General features: G+C 43.0%; 1 protein-coding gene across 1 annotated transcript in view; it reads right to left on the bottom strand.

The window, feature by feature from the left end:
• Nucleotides 1–775: 775 nt before the first annotated feature.
• Nucleotides 776–15,255, bottom strand: part of LOC309383794 (major histocompatibility complex class I-related gene protein-like) — a 78,362-nt gene continuing 63,882 nt past the window's right edge. Inside the window, exons 5-7 of the mRNA XM_081936698.1 lie at nt 7,580–7,645; nt 2,867–3,010; nt 776–2,279 (exon numbers count right to left, since the gene is read on the bottom strand). Coding sequence (XP_081792824.1) covers nt 2,155–2,279; nt 2,867–3,010; nt 7,580–7,645 — 335 coding nt within the window. The 3' untranslated portion in view covers nt 776–2,154. The remainder of the gene's footprint in view (nt 2,280–2,866; nt 3,011–7,579; nt 7,646–15,255) is intronic.

Genomic DNA, 15,255 nt, shown 5'->3' with positions numbered 1-15,255 from the left:
GACCTCCAAGGTCTCTTCCAGATTCTGTTCTATTCCATTCCATTCCATTCCAATTCATTCCATTCTTATTTTCTTTTCTATTATTTTCTATTCTATTCTATTCTATTCTTTCCATCCCATCCCATCCCATTCCACTATTTTCTATTCTATTTTCCATCTATTCTATTCTCTGCTATCCTATCCTATCCTATCCTATTCCATTCCACTATTTTCTATTCTATTTTCTATTCTATTTTCTATTCTATTTTCTATTCTATTTTCTATTCTATTTTCTATTCTATTTTCTATTCTATTTTCTATTCTATTTTCTATTCTATTTTCTATCTATTCTATTCTGTTCTGTTCTATTCTATTCTATTCTGTTCCATTCCATTCCACTCCACTCCTCCCTATTCTTATCCCCATTCCACCCATCCCATTAAGGAGATGTTGTCCCCTCAGTGTAACCCCAACTGACATAATTGGAAGTAGAGCAAAGAGCCTCTTGGCCATGATTACCACCTGATCTTCAAACACCTTGCACATGGGGTTTTGTTTGGGGCAGGGCAACCCCATCCAAGGATGGCCTTGCCCTCGAACTGGGGGTCCCAAGACCCAAAGCCACAATCAGTCTTGCCAGGCTCCAGCTGAAGCCTCTTAGTCCACATTGGGACCTTAGCAGCCTCTAGGATAAGACAGACGCTGCATCTGGAATGAGTATCACAATGAGAATGTATTTTATTCTCTTTCCGAAAAATAAAATACAAATACAGAATGAAACCAAAACAAAATAAGAATTACAGAAAGACAGGCACGTACACACACAAAAATGTGTTCAACAAATATAAAATTAACAATAAACATATTACCTCCGTCCTAGTTGAATGCTGTTTAGCTGTATGTCACACAAATCTAATTGGTTTGCTCACTTGCATTGTGAGTCTACACTTAGTTACACATTTTTCTTTTCTTTTTTTATTAATATTTTTATTGCATGTTTTTCTTCATTTTACCTCACAGTTTTAACTTTGCAACAACTATTATATCAGCAACTGATATACATGATGTTATATATCCTAACTATACCCATTTTTCTCTTATTCATACAATATATTCAACATAAAAAAGAATAAAAAAATATAGGAACTTGCATATGACAAACGTATATCTATTGTTTCCATGATTCTAACATAGTTCTCTACACATTTATCATTCTATATATTTTAATTTACACTTTTGTACATTCTGGTAATAATATTGCTTACAATACGTATTCTTCTATATAACTGTATAAACTGTATTTATTTCTGGTTTGTTAATCATCTTTCATCATTAGCTTTCTAGTCTTTGCATCTATCATCTAACCAATTGTACCATAAGTCCCATATTAAATAATGGGACTCTCCTTTATCTTTAATTTCCATCATTAACATGTCCATTTCGGCGCATTCTAATATTTCCTTTATTACCATTTCCTCTGTGGGTATGCTTCCATTTTTCCAATTTTGTGCATACGTGATTCTAGCCTCGATTATTACATGTAGTATTAAATATTGATTTTTTAAATTATATTTCCCTGTTAGTATGCCTAATAGGAATAGTTCTGGTTTTAAGTCTATTTGTTGTTTCGCCATTTCCTCTAACCACTATTTTATCTCTGCCCAATATTTTTTCGTTTTTTTCTTTATCAAGCAAAACCCCCCAAAATGGTTGTGATGTAGAAAGAAAAGTAGACAAATTGTTATCTTTAATCAAAGCAGCCATTTTTGCTGTTTCAGCCAGTGCCATTCACTTCACAATCCATTCTTCCATTGTGGGAATTTGTACATCCTTCCACCTCTTGCTTTGTAGCAGTTCTCATATATAAGAAGAAAATCCACTGGGTGGGAGTGGCTTGCCAGCCATGTGACCAGGTGGGAGTGGCTTGCCAGCCATGTGAGCGGGTGAGAGTGACTTGGCATTCATGTGACTGGGTGGGTGTGGCCAACTTGTAAAATGTGTTGAAACTCACTTAACAACGCTCTTGCTTAGCAACCAAAATGTTGGCTCAGAAACTCTGGCATTTGAAGCACGCAAGTCTTAAAGCTGTCAAATTACAAGACCTTTCCACCCCTAACCCTTTAGGGAAAAAAATCCAGGGGTGTTCAAACATGAAAGCTTTAAGACTTGTGGACTTCAACTCCCAGCATCCTCCTCTCGCTCCTCATCTTGATGATGTGTGGATGGGCGGGGGGAGGGAGCTGGAGCCAGCAGATTTGTGGGACCTCTTCTGTGGTAACAACTGGCAGGAACCCCCTCTGCTGTAAAGAGAGAACATGGAGAAGTCAAAACCCCAGGGGGGCAGGAGAGACAGCTGCCAAAGGGGAGAAAGACTTGCAACACCCCTCTGCTCAAAGAGCAATTCACTGAGGAGTGGAATTCCCAGGGAAGGGTCTTCATGTTGGTCCCACTGTTTCCTTCCCCTTCTCTTTCTCATCCCTCCACCTCATTACTATCAAGGACTTTTTTTCCTGGATTTCTCATCATATATTTCCAGCCCCCTCATTTCTTTCTCTACCTCCCCTCTGGTCCTTCCTGAACAGAAATCCCCCTTTCCTGGAGATATCCCAACCCCCTCCCTGCCTCCTTTCCTTTTTCCCTCTCCTCCCTTGGAGCTCTAGGGGGAAGGGGCTGAACTGTGCCAGATCTTCCCCACAGAGCAACCAATCAGAGGATCCCCAGTGAGAGGGGCTGAGCCCCAGAGGAACCCAGGCAGCCCATGATCCCTCCATGGCTGCCTTTGGAAGACTATGAGGATGAATCCCTCCACCCCAACCACTCTGAGGGTCTCGGCTTACTGCAAGCCAAGAGTTTTGTCTAAATAGACTTCAGTCATAGTCAGACTTACCTCTGATGTTATTTCGGGTTGGAGGATCACCTATAACTAGATCTCGTATTCTGTGCAATGAACAAGGGGACAAGGGAACTCTTTCCTGATCAGGAGATGCTGACACTTTCTGGGAGACATTTTCCATGCGTCTCCACCAGCAATCTGTTTAGATGGCAAAAAGAGAAGTTGGCTAGTTAATTTCTGGGACAGAAACTCCTTTGTGGGGTGGAGAAGGATTTGTGCTGAACACCTCTTAAGAGCCTAGATGGGCATTCTAACCCAGCATGTTAGGAAAGAGACATGTGTGCCCCAGAGGTGGTATTCAGCAGGTTCTGACCAGTTCTGGAGAACCGGTAGCAGAAATTTTGAGTAGTTCGGAGAACCGGTAAATACCACCTCTGACTGGCCTCGCCCCCATCTATTCTCTACCTCCCAAGTCCCAGCTGATCAGGAGGAAATGAGATTTTGCTGTAACCTTCCCATGGAGTGGGGAGGGAATGGAGATTTTACATCCTTCTCCTGGAATGTGGTGGGAATGGAAATTTTACAGTATCCTTCCCCTGTATTGGGGTGAGAATGGAGCAGGGGTGGGTTCTTGCCAGTTCTAACTGGTTCGGTAGAAGAGGTTCCAGAAATCTACCATGCCGGTTAGAACCCGTTCCTCACAGAGCGCCTGTCTAGCCCCCCTCGCTTGCTTCACCCACCTGTTCCATCGACGCTCACGGGTGGTAGCTTGCGGGGTGCAGCCGGCCTCCTAGGGCCTCCCTGAACTTGCCTAGGAGGCATGGCCACCAGAAAAGCACGGGGGCATTCCAGGGCATTCCCCCCCTAGTTCCCCACCTCCCTTCCCGCTGAAGTTTTCCAAGGTGTGGTTTCAAAAGCAGTCTCCCATCCCTTGTGCCCAGCTCCCGCTGAGCTCCGGGAAGCAGGAAAAGAGCCTTTGGTGAGTGAGGAGGAGGAGGAGAAGGAGGTGCACATGCGGGGTCATGCCAGCTGGGCAACCGGTGCTAAGAAAGCGCCTCACAACTTTTGAAGGGAGGAGGGGCGAAGGAAAGGGAGAATGCGGAAACCAGCATTGCCACCAGAGACTAAAGTTTTCAGCGGCTCCAGACAGGTGAGATGGGGAGCAGAGACCCAGGTGGTTTCCTTTGCTCCCCTTGCAAGGGAGTAGTAGGTGTCGTTTTTGCATTCCTGGCTCCACTGGACTTCGCGCTCTTCTCCGCGCTCTCCTTGGCTCCTCGCGACTGCAATAGACATCCAGAAGTGGAGGGGCTGTTGGGCTGGAAGCCCAAGCCCCATTAGCCCCAAAAGCCACTTCTGGATGTCTATCGCAGTCTTGAGGAGCTGAGGAGAGCGTGGAGAAGTGTGCAAAGTCCAATGGAGGCAGGAAGGTTCTTGGCGCTCCGGGAAGCTGCAAAAGCGGCTGGGAGAGACACGCGGCTTCAGGGAGGCTAAACCAAGCCACGTGCCTCTCCCAGACACTTTCACGGCTTCCTGGAGCGCCAAGAACCTTGACTTCCTGAGGGAAGAGCCCAGCCAGGAGAGGGTCCCACCGCTGCTTAGGTAGGGCACTGAGGCCCTTTCGCCTCCAAGCCTCTTTGTCTTGATGACATTGCTGCAGCTGCTGGGCGCAGAAAGATGGAGGTAGCTAGAGTGGCATCGAGGAGGTCCATGAGGGTGAAAGAGCAGCTGCGGCGATGTCATCAAGACAAAGTGGGAGCGAAGGAACCCAAACCTTCCAGTAATGTTCTTTTCCGCACTCCGGGGATTGGGGTGAGGGAGGAAGGAAGAAACGAAGCAGCAACAGCTTATTTTTCCCACGAATTCAGTTCAAAGGAAGAGCGAGGGGGAGGCAAAAAGGGAAGCTCCCAGCGGTGAAACGCGCGGTCTAACCAAACTCTTGCAGAATCATTCTGCCATCATGGCTGGGCAGGATCTCCGTCGGCCAATAAAGTGGGACAGTGCCATCGCAGGAGCCAGTAGGAAAGTGGCAGAGGGATGGGAGCAGCAGTGGCGGCGCCTTTGGGTTTGGCTGGGCCGAGAGGGTGCTTGAGGAGAAACCGAGCGGGGCTGCTCCAAAAGAGTTGAAGCGCTTCCACTTCCTCCTTACCACCTCATCTTCGCCAGCGCTCCGGCACCCTTTTCCCGCGATTGGTGCGGACCTGTCGTCCAGCTCCCGCCCCGCAGGAAAAAAATGCCTCATGGCTCCTGAAAAGCACGGTGGAGGAAGAGGAGGCAGCAGGGGTAACATGGGGCCCACTCAGGTGCACTGAGCAGAAGGGGAGGCGCTGCTGCCACTGCCACAGGCAGAGGCACCAGCGAGAGCTTCTGCGGCTTCACCTCAGCCACAGCACCAGGCGGCAAATCTGGCGGTGCTGTTGGTGGAGGAGGCAGTGGAGGAGGAGGAGGAGGAGGAGGAGGAGGAGGAGGAGGAGGAGGAGGAGGAAGAGGAGGAGGAGGCAGTTATTCTGGTGGCAGCTGGGGCTTTGCAGCATATTCTGCAGTGGCCGGTTCAGTAGCGGCCCAGTCCCTGGTGAAAAAACTGAAGATGAAGCAGATCTAGGTTGATGATGTCACCGCAGCTGCTGGGTCCGGACGGAGGTAGCCAGAACGGCACTGTGGTGGTCTGGGTGGGCGAAAGAGCAGCTGCGATGAAAGAGCAACATGACTGGAGGGGGAATTCTGGAAGTTGAAGTCCACAAGTCTTAAAGCTGTCAAGTTTGAACACCCCTGGGTTTTCTTTTCTAAAGGGCTAGGGGTGCAAGGGTCTTGTAACTTGACAGCTTTAAGACTTGTGTGCTTCAAATGCCAGAGTTTCTGAGCCAACATTTTGGTTGCTAAGCAAGAGTGTTGTTAAGTGAGTTTCACCACATTTGACAAGTTGGCCACACCCACCCAGTCACATGACTGCCAAGCCACTCCCACCCAATCACATGATTACCAAGCCACTCACACAAAACAGGTCACACCTACAGAAGAGGTTGTAAAAAAAATTGAAACCCACCACTGGAATGGAGATTTTACAGTATCCTTCCCCTGGAGTGGGGTGGGAATGGAAATTTTACAGTATCCTTCCCCTGGAGTGGGGAGGGAATGGGGATTTTACAGTATCCTTCCCCTGGAATGGGACGGGAATGGAAATTTTACAGTATCCTTCTCCTGAAGTGGGGAGGGAATGTGGATTTTACAATATTCTTTCCCTGGAATGGGGAGGGAATGGAAATTTCACAGTAACCTTCCCCTGGGATGGGGTGGGAAGGGAGATTTTACAGTATCCTTAACTTGCCACAACCACCAAGCAATGCCACAGAACTGGTAATAAAAAAAATTGAATCCCACCACTGCTGTGCCTCCATTGGTGGCCATTTTCCCATGTAGACAGGGCAAAAACTGTTGGCTTTCAAGAGGTGGTGACCATGGGGAAATGAAAAGGAACATTTATTGGGGTTATTGAGGAATAATCAAGTAGTCCTTGTTCCTATCAGAGCTCTTAGAGATAGCACATATACAGTCCTGTTTTCCCACCACCACCACTGAAGCCATTCAAAGCTGGCCAGCAGAACTGTTCCCAACAGACGGTGGTACTAAATCATCATCATGAACTGTTAAGCAATGATGCTCAACTTCTAGGAATCCTGTCATTGGTACAGGACAGATGGTATTATTCCCCATGGTAATCCAATTCTCAGAACATTTATTTTGATGTTGACTCTAAAGCCCTCATCTCAGTCTAACCAGATCTAAGAACCAGCAAGCTTGGCTGTTCTTGGAAGGCCAGCCTGGGGATCTGTGGGCTAGACAAGCGAGACTAGTCAACAAGTCAAAAGGTCCATCCTGGAAGAAGGAAATAGCAAGGCTCTTCCAAATTCTTCCTGAGAAAACTACATGGATGTGTTGAGCCGCATTTGGTGAAGCTCAACTGAGGAGACACTTGCCACATCCATCCTCTCTCTCACATCTCTTACGCTGAATAGGAGCAGAAGAAACAGAAACTCCTTCCACCATTAGATATTCCTTCCAGTTGTTGTCTGTCCCAAGGTGTGACAGCAAGCAAAGGGCAGGGGGCTCATCCCTCCACTGCCCCAGCCTTCCATCAGAGCTTCCTTGAGGGTCCCACCTGCCAAGTGAGATGGCACATGGGTCTTCTTTGGGGTGGGATTATCAATTTTCTAGCACTTCCTAGATCATTTATGAGACTTTTCTTTGATTCTTGAGCCCCGAATATTTGGTCCTCTGAAGAAAGTCTTTTAAGGCCAAAGAGGATTCCTCCAAGACAAGAGGAAGGTGGAACATTCTGAGATTTAAATGGAAATTAAAAAAATGGCTGCATAGTTTCTTCTTCCTTTCTGGCTCCTGTTCCAAATGCCCTTTTGTGGAGAAGAGAATTTGTGTGTCGGGCAGTGGTGAAATTCATTTTTTTTAACTACCGATTCTATGGGCGTGGCTTGGTGGGCATGGCAGGGGAAGGATACTGCAAAATCCCCATTCCCACCCCACCCCACCCTGGGGCCATCCAGAGGTGGTATTTGCTGGTTCCCCGAACTACTCAAAATTTCTTCTGAATTTCACCCCTAGTATGGTGTGGTGTGGTGTGGTGGTGGTGGTGGTGGTGTGTGTGTGTGTATGTGTGTGTGTTCCTGGCTCCAACTCTCAGGGAGACTCTGCCCTCCACACTTGGTCAGTCAACACAGAAAAACACAGGATGGGGCTTAATGGATGAGTTTCACTTACATAACAGGAACAGAGTCTCAGATCCCAAGATAAAGGCAGTCACAATTCCCACAGGAATCCACCACTCTGTAGTTAAGGAAGGAGAAACATGGTTCTGATTAGAGAGATGCTGAGTTTCCTGAAGTGGAGACTCTAAGTAATGGAAGCCTTTCCCAACCTGCATTGGCCTCCAGGAAGTGCCCCCACCTGAAGGGAGCCCCTTCCCCCAAGGCTGAAGGGGGAAGAATGAATGGCTTTGAAGGGCAAAAGGAAAGGCCACAGCAAGGCAGTGGTCAGATAATGGGGAATTCGGCCTGGGCCAAGAAATCAGGTGTCGAGCCCCTGCCTAGTTCACTTGAAGATAAATGGAAAGAGTGGGAGGCAAGTTTCAGATTGTAAGTTTCTATCACTATAATTTTATAATAAAAGTATTATATGACATTGGTTTCTTATTCTGATCTACCTGGTGGACTGGCACAGTCTGCTGAAAAGGGCATTGAATGACAAGGTATAACTTGTCCCATCTGATAATTCTACCAGAGAGGAAAACAGTTTTTCAGTTTCATATCACAACTCCTATTTTCCATCCCTGTATATAGCCTAGAGCAATGATGGTGAACCTATGGCACGCATGGCACAGGTGGAACGCGGAGCCATTTGTCAGGGCACGTGAAGCGCTGCCCTGTCAGCTGGCCAGCGGCCATGCGCACACTGGCCAGCTGAGTTCACCCTTTTTAAAGCCATTTTTCGCCCTCCCCAGACTCCAGGGGCTTTATATGAGCCTGGGGAGGGCAAAAAGAGCCTCCCCCATCCCCCCTGGAGGCCCTCGGGAGGCTACATGAGCTTCCCTGAAGCCTCTAGAGCGCAAAAAACCGGCCCTATGGGCAAACTGGAAGTTCGAGAACGGACTTCCTGTTTGCTCGGAGGGTCGTTTTGACTGCTCCGGAGGCATCAGGGAAGCCTCTTGAAGGTTCCTGAAGCCTTTGGAGCACTTAAAATGACCCTCCGAGCAAACTGGATGTTCGGTTAGCTCGGAGGGTCGCTTTGACTGCTTCGGAGGCTTCAGGGAAGCCTCCTGAAGGTCCCTGAAGCCTCTGGAGAACTTCCAGGGGGACGGAGGAGGCTGTTTTTGTCCTCCCCTTGCTCCTATAAAGCCTCTGGAGCCTGGGGAGGGCGAAATAAGCATGCAAAAATGGGGACTTCCTGTGGTGACATCAGCGTGTCTGGAGCTGAGGAACGGGAGCTCTCCTAATCTTTAACTCCAACTTCTTCGTTTGGGCTCATATTTGAGTGCTGTGGATCCTGTAGGGACCAACAGATTAAGGGGGAAACTCTGAAGACGCTGGGGCGATAAGGCAAATCCTCCCAGGGGCAGGAGAAACCCACTAAATGGACGAGGAATCACCCTGCCACTTTGTCAGGACTGAGCAATGGTGGCCACATAAGAAGGGAGCAAAGAGACAGAGCAGCTGAAATCGAGGTAGCCGTTACTACGACCCAAAGAAGAGGGAACAATGCATAACGGGCAGAAAGGTGAGCTGGAAAGAAAGAGACTCTGAGAAGGAGATTTTTTCAGGCTTTTGCCGAGAAGCTGTGAGAGCAGATTTACGGACTGTGAATTGACAGCGTAAATAACTTGAACTAAATTGCCCAGAGAGAAAACAAAATCCCAGCATGGATAACAGGAGTAGGACAGTGTAATTATTGAAAAGACTTGGAAAGTACAGAAGAATTGTTCAACATTTGGGTTGGTTGTTGATTTGTTGACTTTTTTTTTCTTGCTCTTCTGGAACGATTAGAGGGCCTCACTACCCACCCACCCACCCTTATTTCCCCTGGTAGCTGGACTGGCTGTATTAACTGACTGACACTAACACTGATACTGAACAGAGGGTGACATCTAGTGGTTCAAAATTGGAACCTGCGGTCTGGAAAAATCAGTAACCTTTTATTACCTATTACCCTTATAATTGATACACTTGAGAGATATCAATCTGTATAAGAAAACTGTGTGATATATAATGCTAAGATATATGATAATTAAGGATTTAAATAGAATGAATAATACATAAGAATGTGTAGATATTGAAACATGATATTAAGGAAGGTTAATTATTACTAAATATTGAGATAGATAACTATTGATAAGATTGATAAGATCGATAACATTGATATTGCTGATAAAGTAGAAGTAAAGTAGAACTTATATGCAATTGTGGACAAGGATAATTAGGGGGATAAAATGGCAACTTCAGGAAAGTTAATTTAAAAAAACACACCTAATACGACTCTGGCAACACCCCCATCCTCAAATCAAAGATCAATTGAGAGCGCACTGGGACTGGAGAAAGGTGGAAAGATGGCAGAAACAACAGGGCCAGCACCAACAATGAAAAGCATGCAATTAATGCTTCAAACGATACAAGAGACGCTTATAAAAACTCAAAAAGTGACAGCTACAAATCATGAAGAGACAAGGAGGAATCATGAAGAAGTGAAAAATGAAATAGGAGAACTAAAAGGAAATATTAAAACCGTGGATGATAAAATTGAAAAGATACAGACCGCCTTAGCAATCAACAAACAGAAAATCCAGAACATCGAAACAAAAATAGAACAAACAGGCCAGAAGGTGGAAAAATGGAGCTCGAATATAGACAATTGAATAAAGAACTAGAGTTATCAATAATGTGACTTGAAAATGAAAGAGCTGCATTCTATTTAAGATTCCAAAATATACCGGAAGAGAAGGAGGAAGACCTGAAAGGAAAAATGAATGAAATCTTCACTGAAATTTTACAGAGAACAGAACAAGAGTTGAGAGGAGATATTGATGAAGCTTACAGAGTGCATACTAATTATGCCAGAAGACACAGGCTCCCAAGAGAAGTGCATGTAAGATTCCCCCCCCCCAAAAAAAAAAAACAACCAGAGATGAAGTATACAAAAAAACCAGAGAAGGGACGATTACATATCAGGGAAAAGAGTTGATCACGCTTAAACAGATGCCACGGAGAATTCGTGAACGACGTAGACAATACCAAATTCTAACAAACCAGTTAAATAAAAACAGAATAATGTACAGATGGCTGACACCAGAAGGAGTACTGGTGTCTTGGCAAGGGAAAAGATATAAGATAGAGAATATAGAGGAAGCGCAGGAATTCTATGAGAAATACTGTACAGGGGAAGAAGAACAAGGAAGTAAAGAGGACCTAGAAAGAGGAAGGCGAGGCCAAGAGGAAGAAACATCAGAAGATAAAAAAAAGAAATAGGAAAGAAGAACAGAGGCAAGAAAGAGAGAGAGCAGAAAAGGAGGGTGCGAGAGGGAAGAGTCAGATACAAACTAGAAGTAACAAGAAAAACCCCATCTAAAGATGGACCAGGAAATAACAATTATCTCAATAAACTTGAATGGATTGAACGCACCAAAAAAAAAGAGCGCAGATGTTTAACAAACTTAAGAAACTAAAGGTAGATATAATCTGCATACAGGAAGTGCCTATTAAAAGGGACCATAAGAACTTATTGGAAAATAAAAAACTAGGGAAATTATACACAGCACTAGCAGAAAAAAAAAAGAGGGATAGCAACCTATATAAAGGAAAAAATAAATTCCAAAGAAGTCTACTCTGATGAAGAAGGCAGGATACTAATGATTGAATTAGAGACAACAGAAAAACCAATACTATTAATAGTCATATATGCACAAATCAGAAACAAGAGGAATTTTATAGGAAACTACACAACAAAATAAACGAATTAGAATTGCAATGCTCTCTACATGGGGCTCCCCTTGAGATGCACCCGAAGGCTACATCTGGTCCAGAATGCGGCCGCGCAGGCAATCATGGGAAGTACGAGGTACTCCCATATAACACCTCTCCTGCGCGAGCTGCACTGGCTACCTGTGGCTTTTCGGGTGCGTTTCAAGGTGTTGATTGTCACCTTTAAAGCGCTCCATGGCACAGGACCTAGCTATATGCGGGATCGCATCCTACCCCACACATCCCTGCGACCAATTCGCTCTCACAGAGAGGGACTCCTCCGGGTGCCGTCCACTAGGCAATGCCAGCGGGCGGCGCCCAGGAGTAGGGCCTTCTCTGTGATGGGCCCGACCCTCTGGAATGATCTCCCCCCCGACATCAGAACCACCACCGATCTCCGCTCCTTCCGCAAGAAACTCAAGACCCACCTGTTCCAATTAGCTGGCCTGGCCCAATTGTAGTTTTTAATCTTCAATCCTCCTGGCCGGTATTTTAAATTTTGGGGGGTAGACCTTTTAAGTTGATTTTTAATTTTTACTACTACTGTACAGACTTCATATTTAATCTGTTTTTAAGGGGTATCTAATATTTTAGTGTGTATACGGTTTTTTAGTTTCTGTCTGTACACCGCCCCGAGTCCTTTGGGAGAGGGGGCGGTCTATAAATTCAATAAATGAATGAATGAATGAAATGAGAATATGAAAATATTTGCTTAATTGGGGATTATAATGCAATAGTGGATTAAAAAATAGACTATGAAAGCAAAAAGAAAAACAAAACAAAAAAATACGCTACCCAAATCCTTTTTTGAGATGGCAATGGAATACAAATTACACGATATTTGGAGAGAAAGGCACAAAACAAGAAAGCAATATACTTTTTATTCGAACCCCCATCAGTCACTATCAAGAATTGACATGGCTTGGATATCATCTGGACTATGCAATCAAGTAGATGAAATTGAAATAGAAGCAAATGAGTGGGCAGATCACAACCCAATAAAATTAAGATGGAAAGGTCAAAGAAGAAGAAAAAGATGGATGATGAATTCAAATGTTATAAACGAAACAGAATACACTCAAATGCTGGAGAAAGAACTAAAACAATTTTTTAGAATAAATAAAAGAGAAGATACCTCAATTCAAAATCTCTGAAAGCATACATAAGAGGCCTTACGATTGCCTATATGGCGAGGAAAACTAGAAAACAAAAAAAGCAACAAGAATGTATACAAAAGGAACTTATGGAAGCCGAAGATGAACTCCAGAAAGACCCAAAGAATAAAATTAAAAAAGAAAAAAGAGAAATAATCAAACATAAGCTCAACTTAATAAATCAAAAGGAATTAGCTGAGAAAATTAAAGCAGCCAGACAAAATTACTTTGAACAAGCCAACAAACCCGGACGATGGCTGGCATATAGATTGAAGAATGAAAGACAAAAAAGGATGATATATCAATTAAAAGACGAGGAGGGAAGAATTCAATACAAAGCAGAAGAAAAAAAGAAAATTATTCATAAATACTTCACAAAATTATACGCACAAGATAGTATGGAGGAAAACAAAATAAAGCATTATTTAAACACAGCAAAGATAACACCAATCTCAAAAGAGCAAAGGGAGGCGATAAACAGGCCAATAACGTTAGCCGAAGTGGAATCAGTCCTGAAAAACCAGAAAAGTAATAAAACACCAGGACCAGATGGAATACTGGTGGAGCTATGCAAATATAATAAAATAATATTGGAAGAGTTAGGGGTGGACATGTTTAATGAAATCTTAGGAAAAGCCAAGATACCGGAATCATGGACAGAAGCAATAATATCGCTAATCCCAAAAGAAGAAACCAGCCTACAAGAAATTCAAAACTACAGGCCAATTTCATTATTAAATTCTGATTATAAAATATTTGCAGCAATTATGGCAGGAAGAATCAAACAGGTTTTAAATGAACGAATATATCCAGACCAAAATGGATTTCTACCCCACAGACACATTAGAAATAATACGAGAATCATCCTAGACATAATAGAGTACTATGAGGCGCATCCAGAAAAACAAATGATACTGGTTTTCCTTGATACACCAAAAGCATTTGACAATGTAATTTGGAAATTTATAATAACAATATTGGATGAGATGAAACTCGGTGAAAAATTTATAAAAATGATAGAAGGATTTTATAATAATCAGACAGCCAAAGTTCTGATGAATGGAGAATTAACAGAGAAGATCGAAATAAAAAAGGGAGTCAGACAGGGATGCCCCCTCTCTCCTTTGCTGTTTATATTGACTTTGGAAATTTTATTAAATGAAATTCGGAAAGACCAGGGAATAAAAGGTTTCAGACTCAAAAATGAAGAATATAAGGCCTATGCCAATGACTTAGTATTCGTACTAGAGGACCCATTAAAATCCAGTTGGAAATTAATTCAAAAATTAGAAGAATATGGCGAAGTGGCAGGATGAAAGTTTAATAAAAACAAAACAAAAATGATAACCAAGAACATGACAAAAAAGCAAGAAGAGGAACTGGAAGTAACAACTAGAATGCAAATAAATAAGAAAGTGAAATACTTGGGGATCTGGGTGTTGGCAAAATGTTCCACAATTAAAGATGATAACTATAACAAAGTAGTGATACAAATAAAGAAAGAGTTAGAAAATTGGAAAAATATTCAACTATCACTCATGGGACGCATAGCGACAATCAAAATGAATATTTTACCAAGAATTTTATTCCTGTTGCAAGCAGCACCTATTAATCCAGGTAAAAAATTCTTTCAAGAATTAAATAACATAACCGCTAGGTTTATTTGGCAGGGACGAAAAGCGAGGATTAAACTAAAGTCATTGCAAGACAGCAAAGAGAGGGGAGGTTTGGCATTACCAAATTGGGATTTATACGCATCGGCAGTATCAATAACATGGGTGAAGGATTGGATAGAGCTAAAGAATAAAAGAATTTTGACCCTCGAAGGCCATGATTTGCAAGCAGGCTGGCACACATTCTTATGGGATGATAAAAATAAAACGCACAAATACTTTCAAAAACATTTAATTAGAAGAGCGTTATTGCAAAAATGGCTCAAAATAAAAAAAATCCATTACGTGAAAATCCCGAATTGGCTATCACTGACAGAAAGGACGACTCATCCAAATTTTATAGATTTGAACAAAATGCTAAGATATAGAGACTTAATTGATAGACAGGGAAACTTAAAAACAATTGAACAATTGGCAGAACAGAACATGAAAGTGGACTGGTTAACCTACCTTCAAATCAAAACTAAATATAATAATGATACCAAATTATATGACATTGAAACAGAATCACACGAATTGGATAAAATCATTCAAAGCCCAGATAGAAAAATGATAGGGAGAATATATAAATTTCTCCTGAAATATAAAATGGCAAAGGAAATTGTGAAAGAACAAATGATAAAATGGGCACAGAACTTTGGATATAATATTGAATTAGACAAACGGGAAAAAGTTTGGGGAACAAACTTAAAAATGACACTCTCAGTTGCATACAAGGAAAACCAGTATAAAATGTTTTATAGATGGCACCTGGCACCAACAAGGTTAGCTAAAATATCGTCAAATACCTCCCCAAAATGTTGGAAATGCGAATCGTTACACTGAACGTATTGCCATTTATGGTGGACCTGTGAGGAGGCTAAATTTTTTTGAAAAAAGATCAAAAATTAGCTGGAGGCAATAACAGGGGTTAAAATAGAATGGAAACCTGAAATTTTTTTATTAGGAATAATGTCTGCAAAATACAAAAAAGAAATCCAGTATTTAATACTACATATAATTACGGCGGCAAGGATTGCTTTTGCCCAGAAATGGAAAAACAAACTAACTCCAAGTGAAGATGAAATAATAAGAAAGGTTATGGACTGTGCTGAAATGGACAA

This window comes from Natrix helvetica, assembly GCF_964273705.1.
Source record: "Natrix helvetica genome assembly, chromosome: 1".
NCBI classification, from domain to species: Eukaryota; Metazoa; Chordata; class Lepidosauria; order Squamata; family Natricidae; genus Natrix; species Natrix helvetica.
This window is presented reverse-complemented; position numbering and strand designations above follow the sequence as displayed.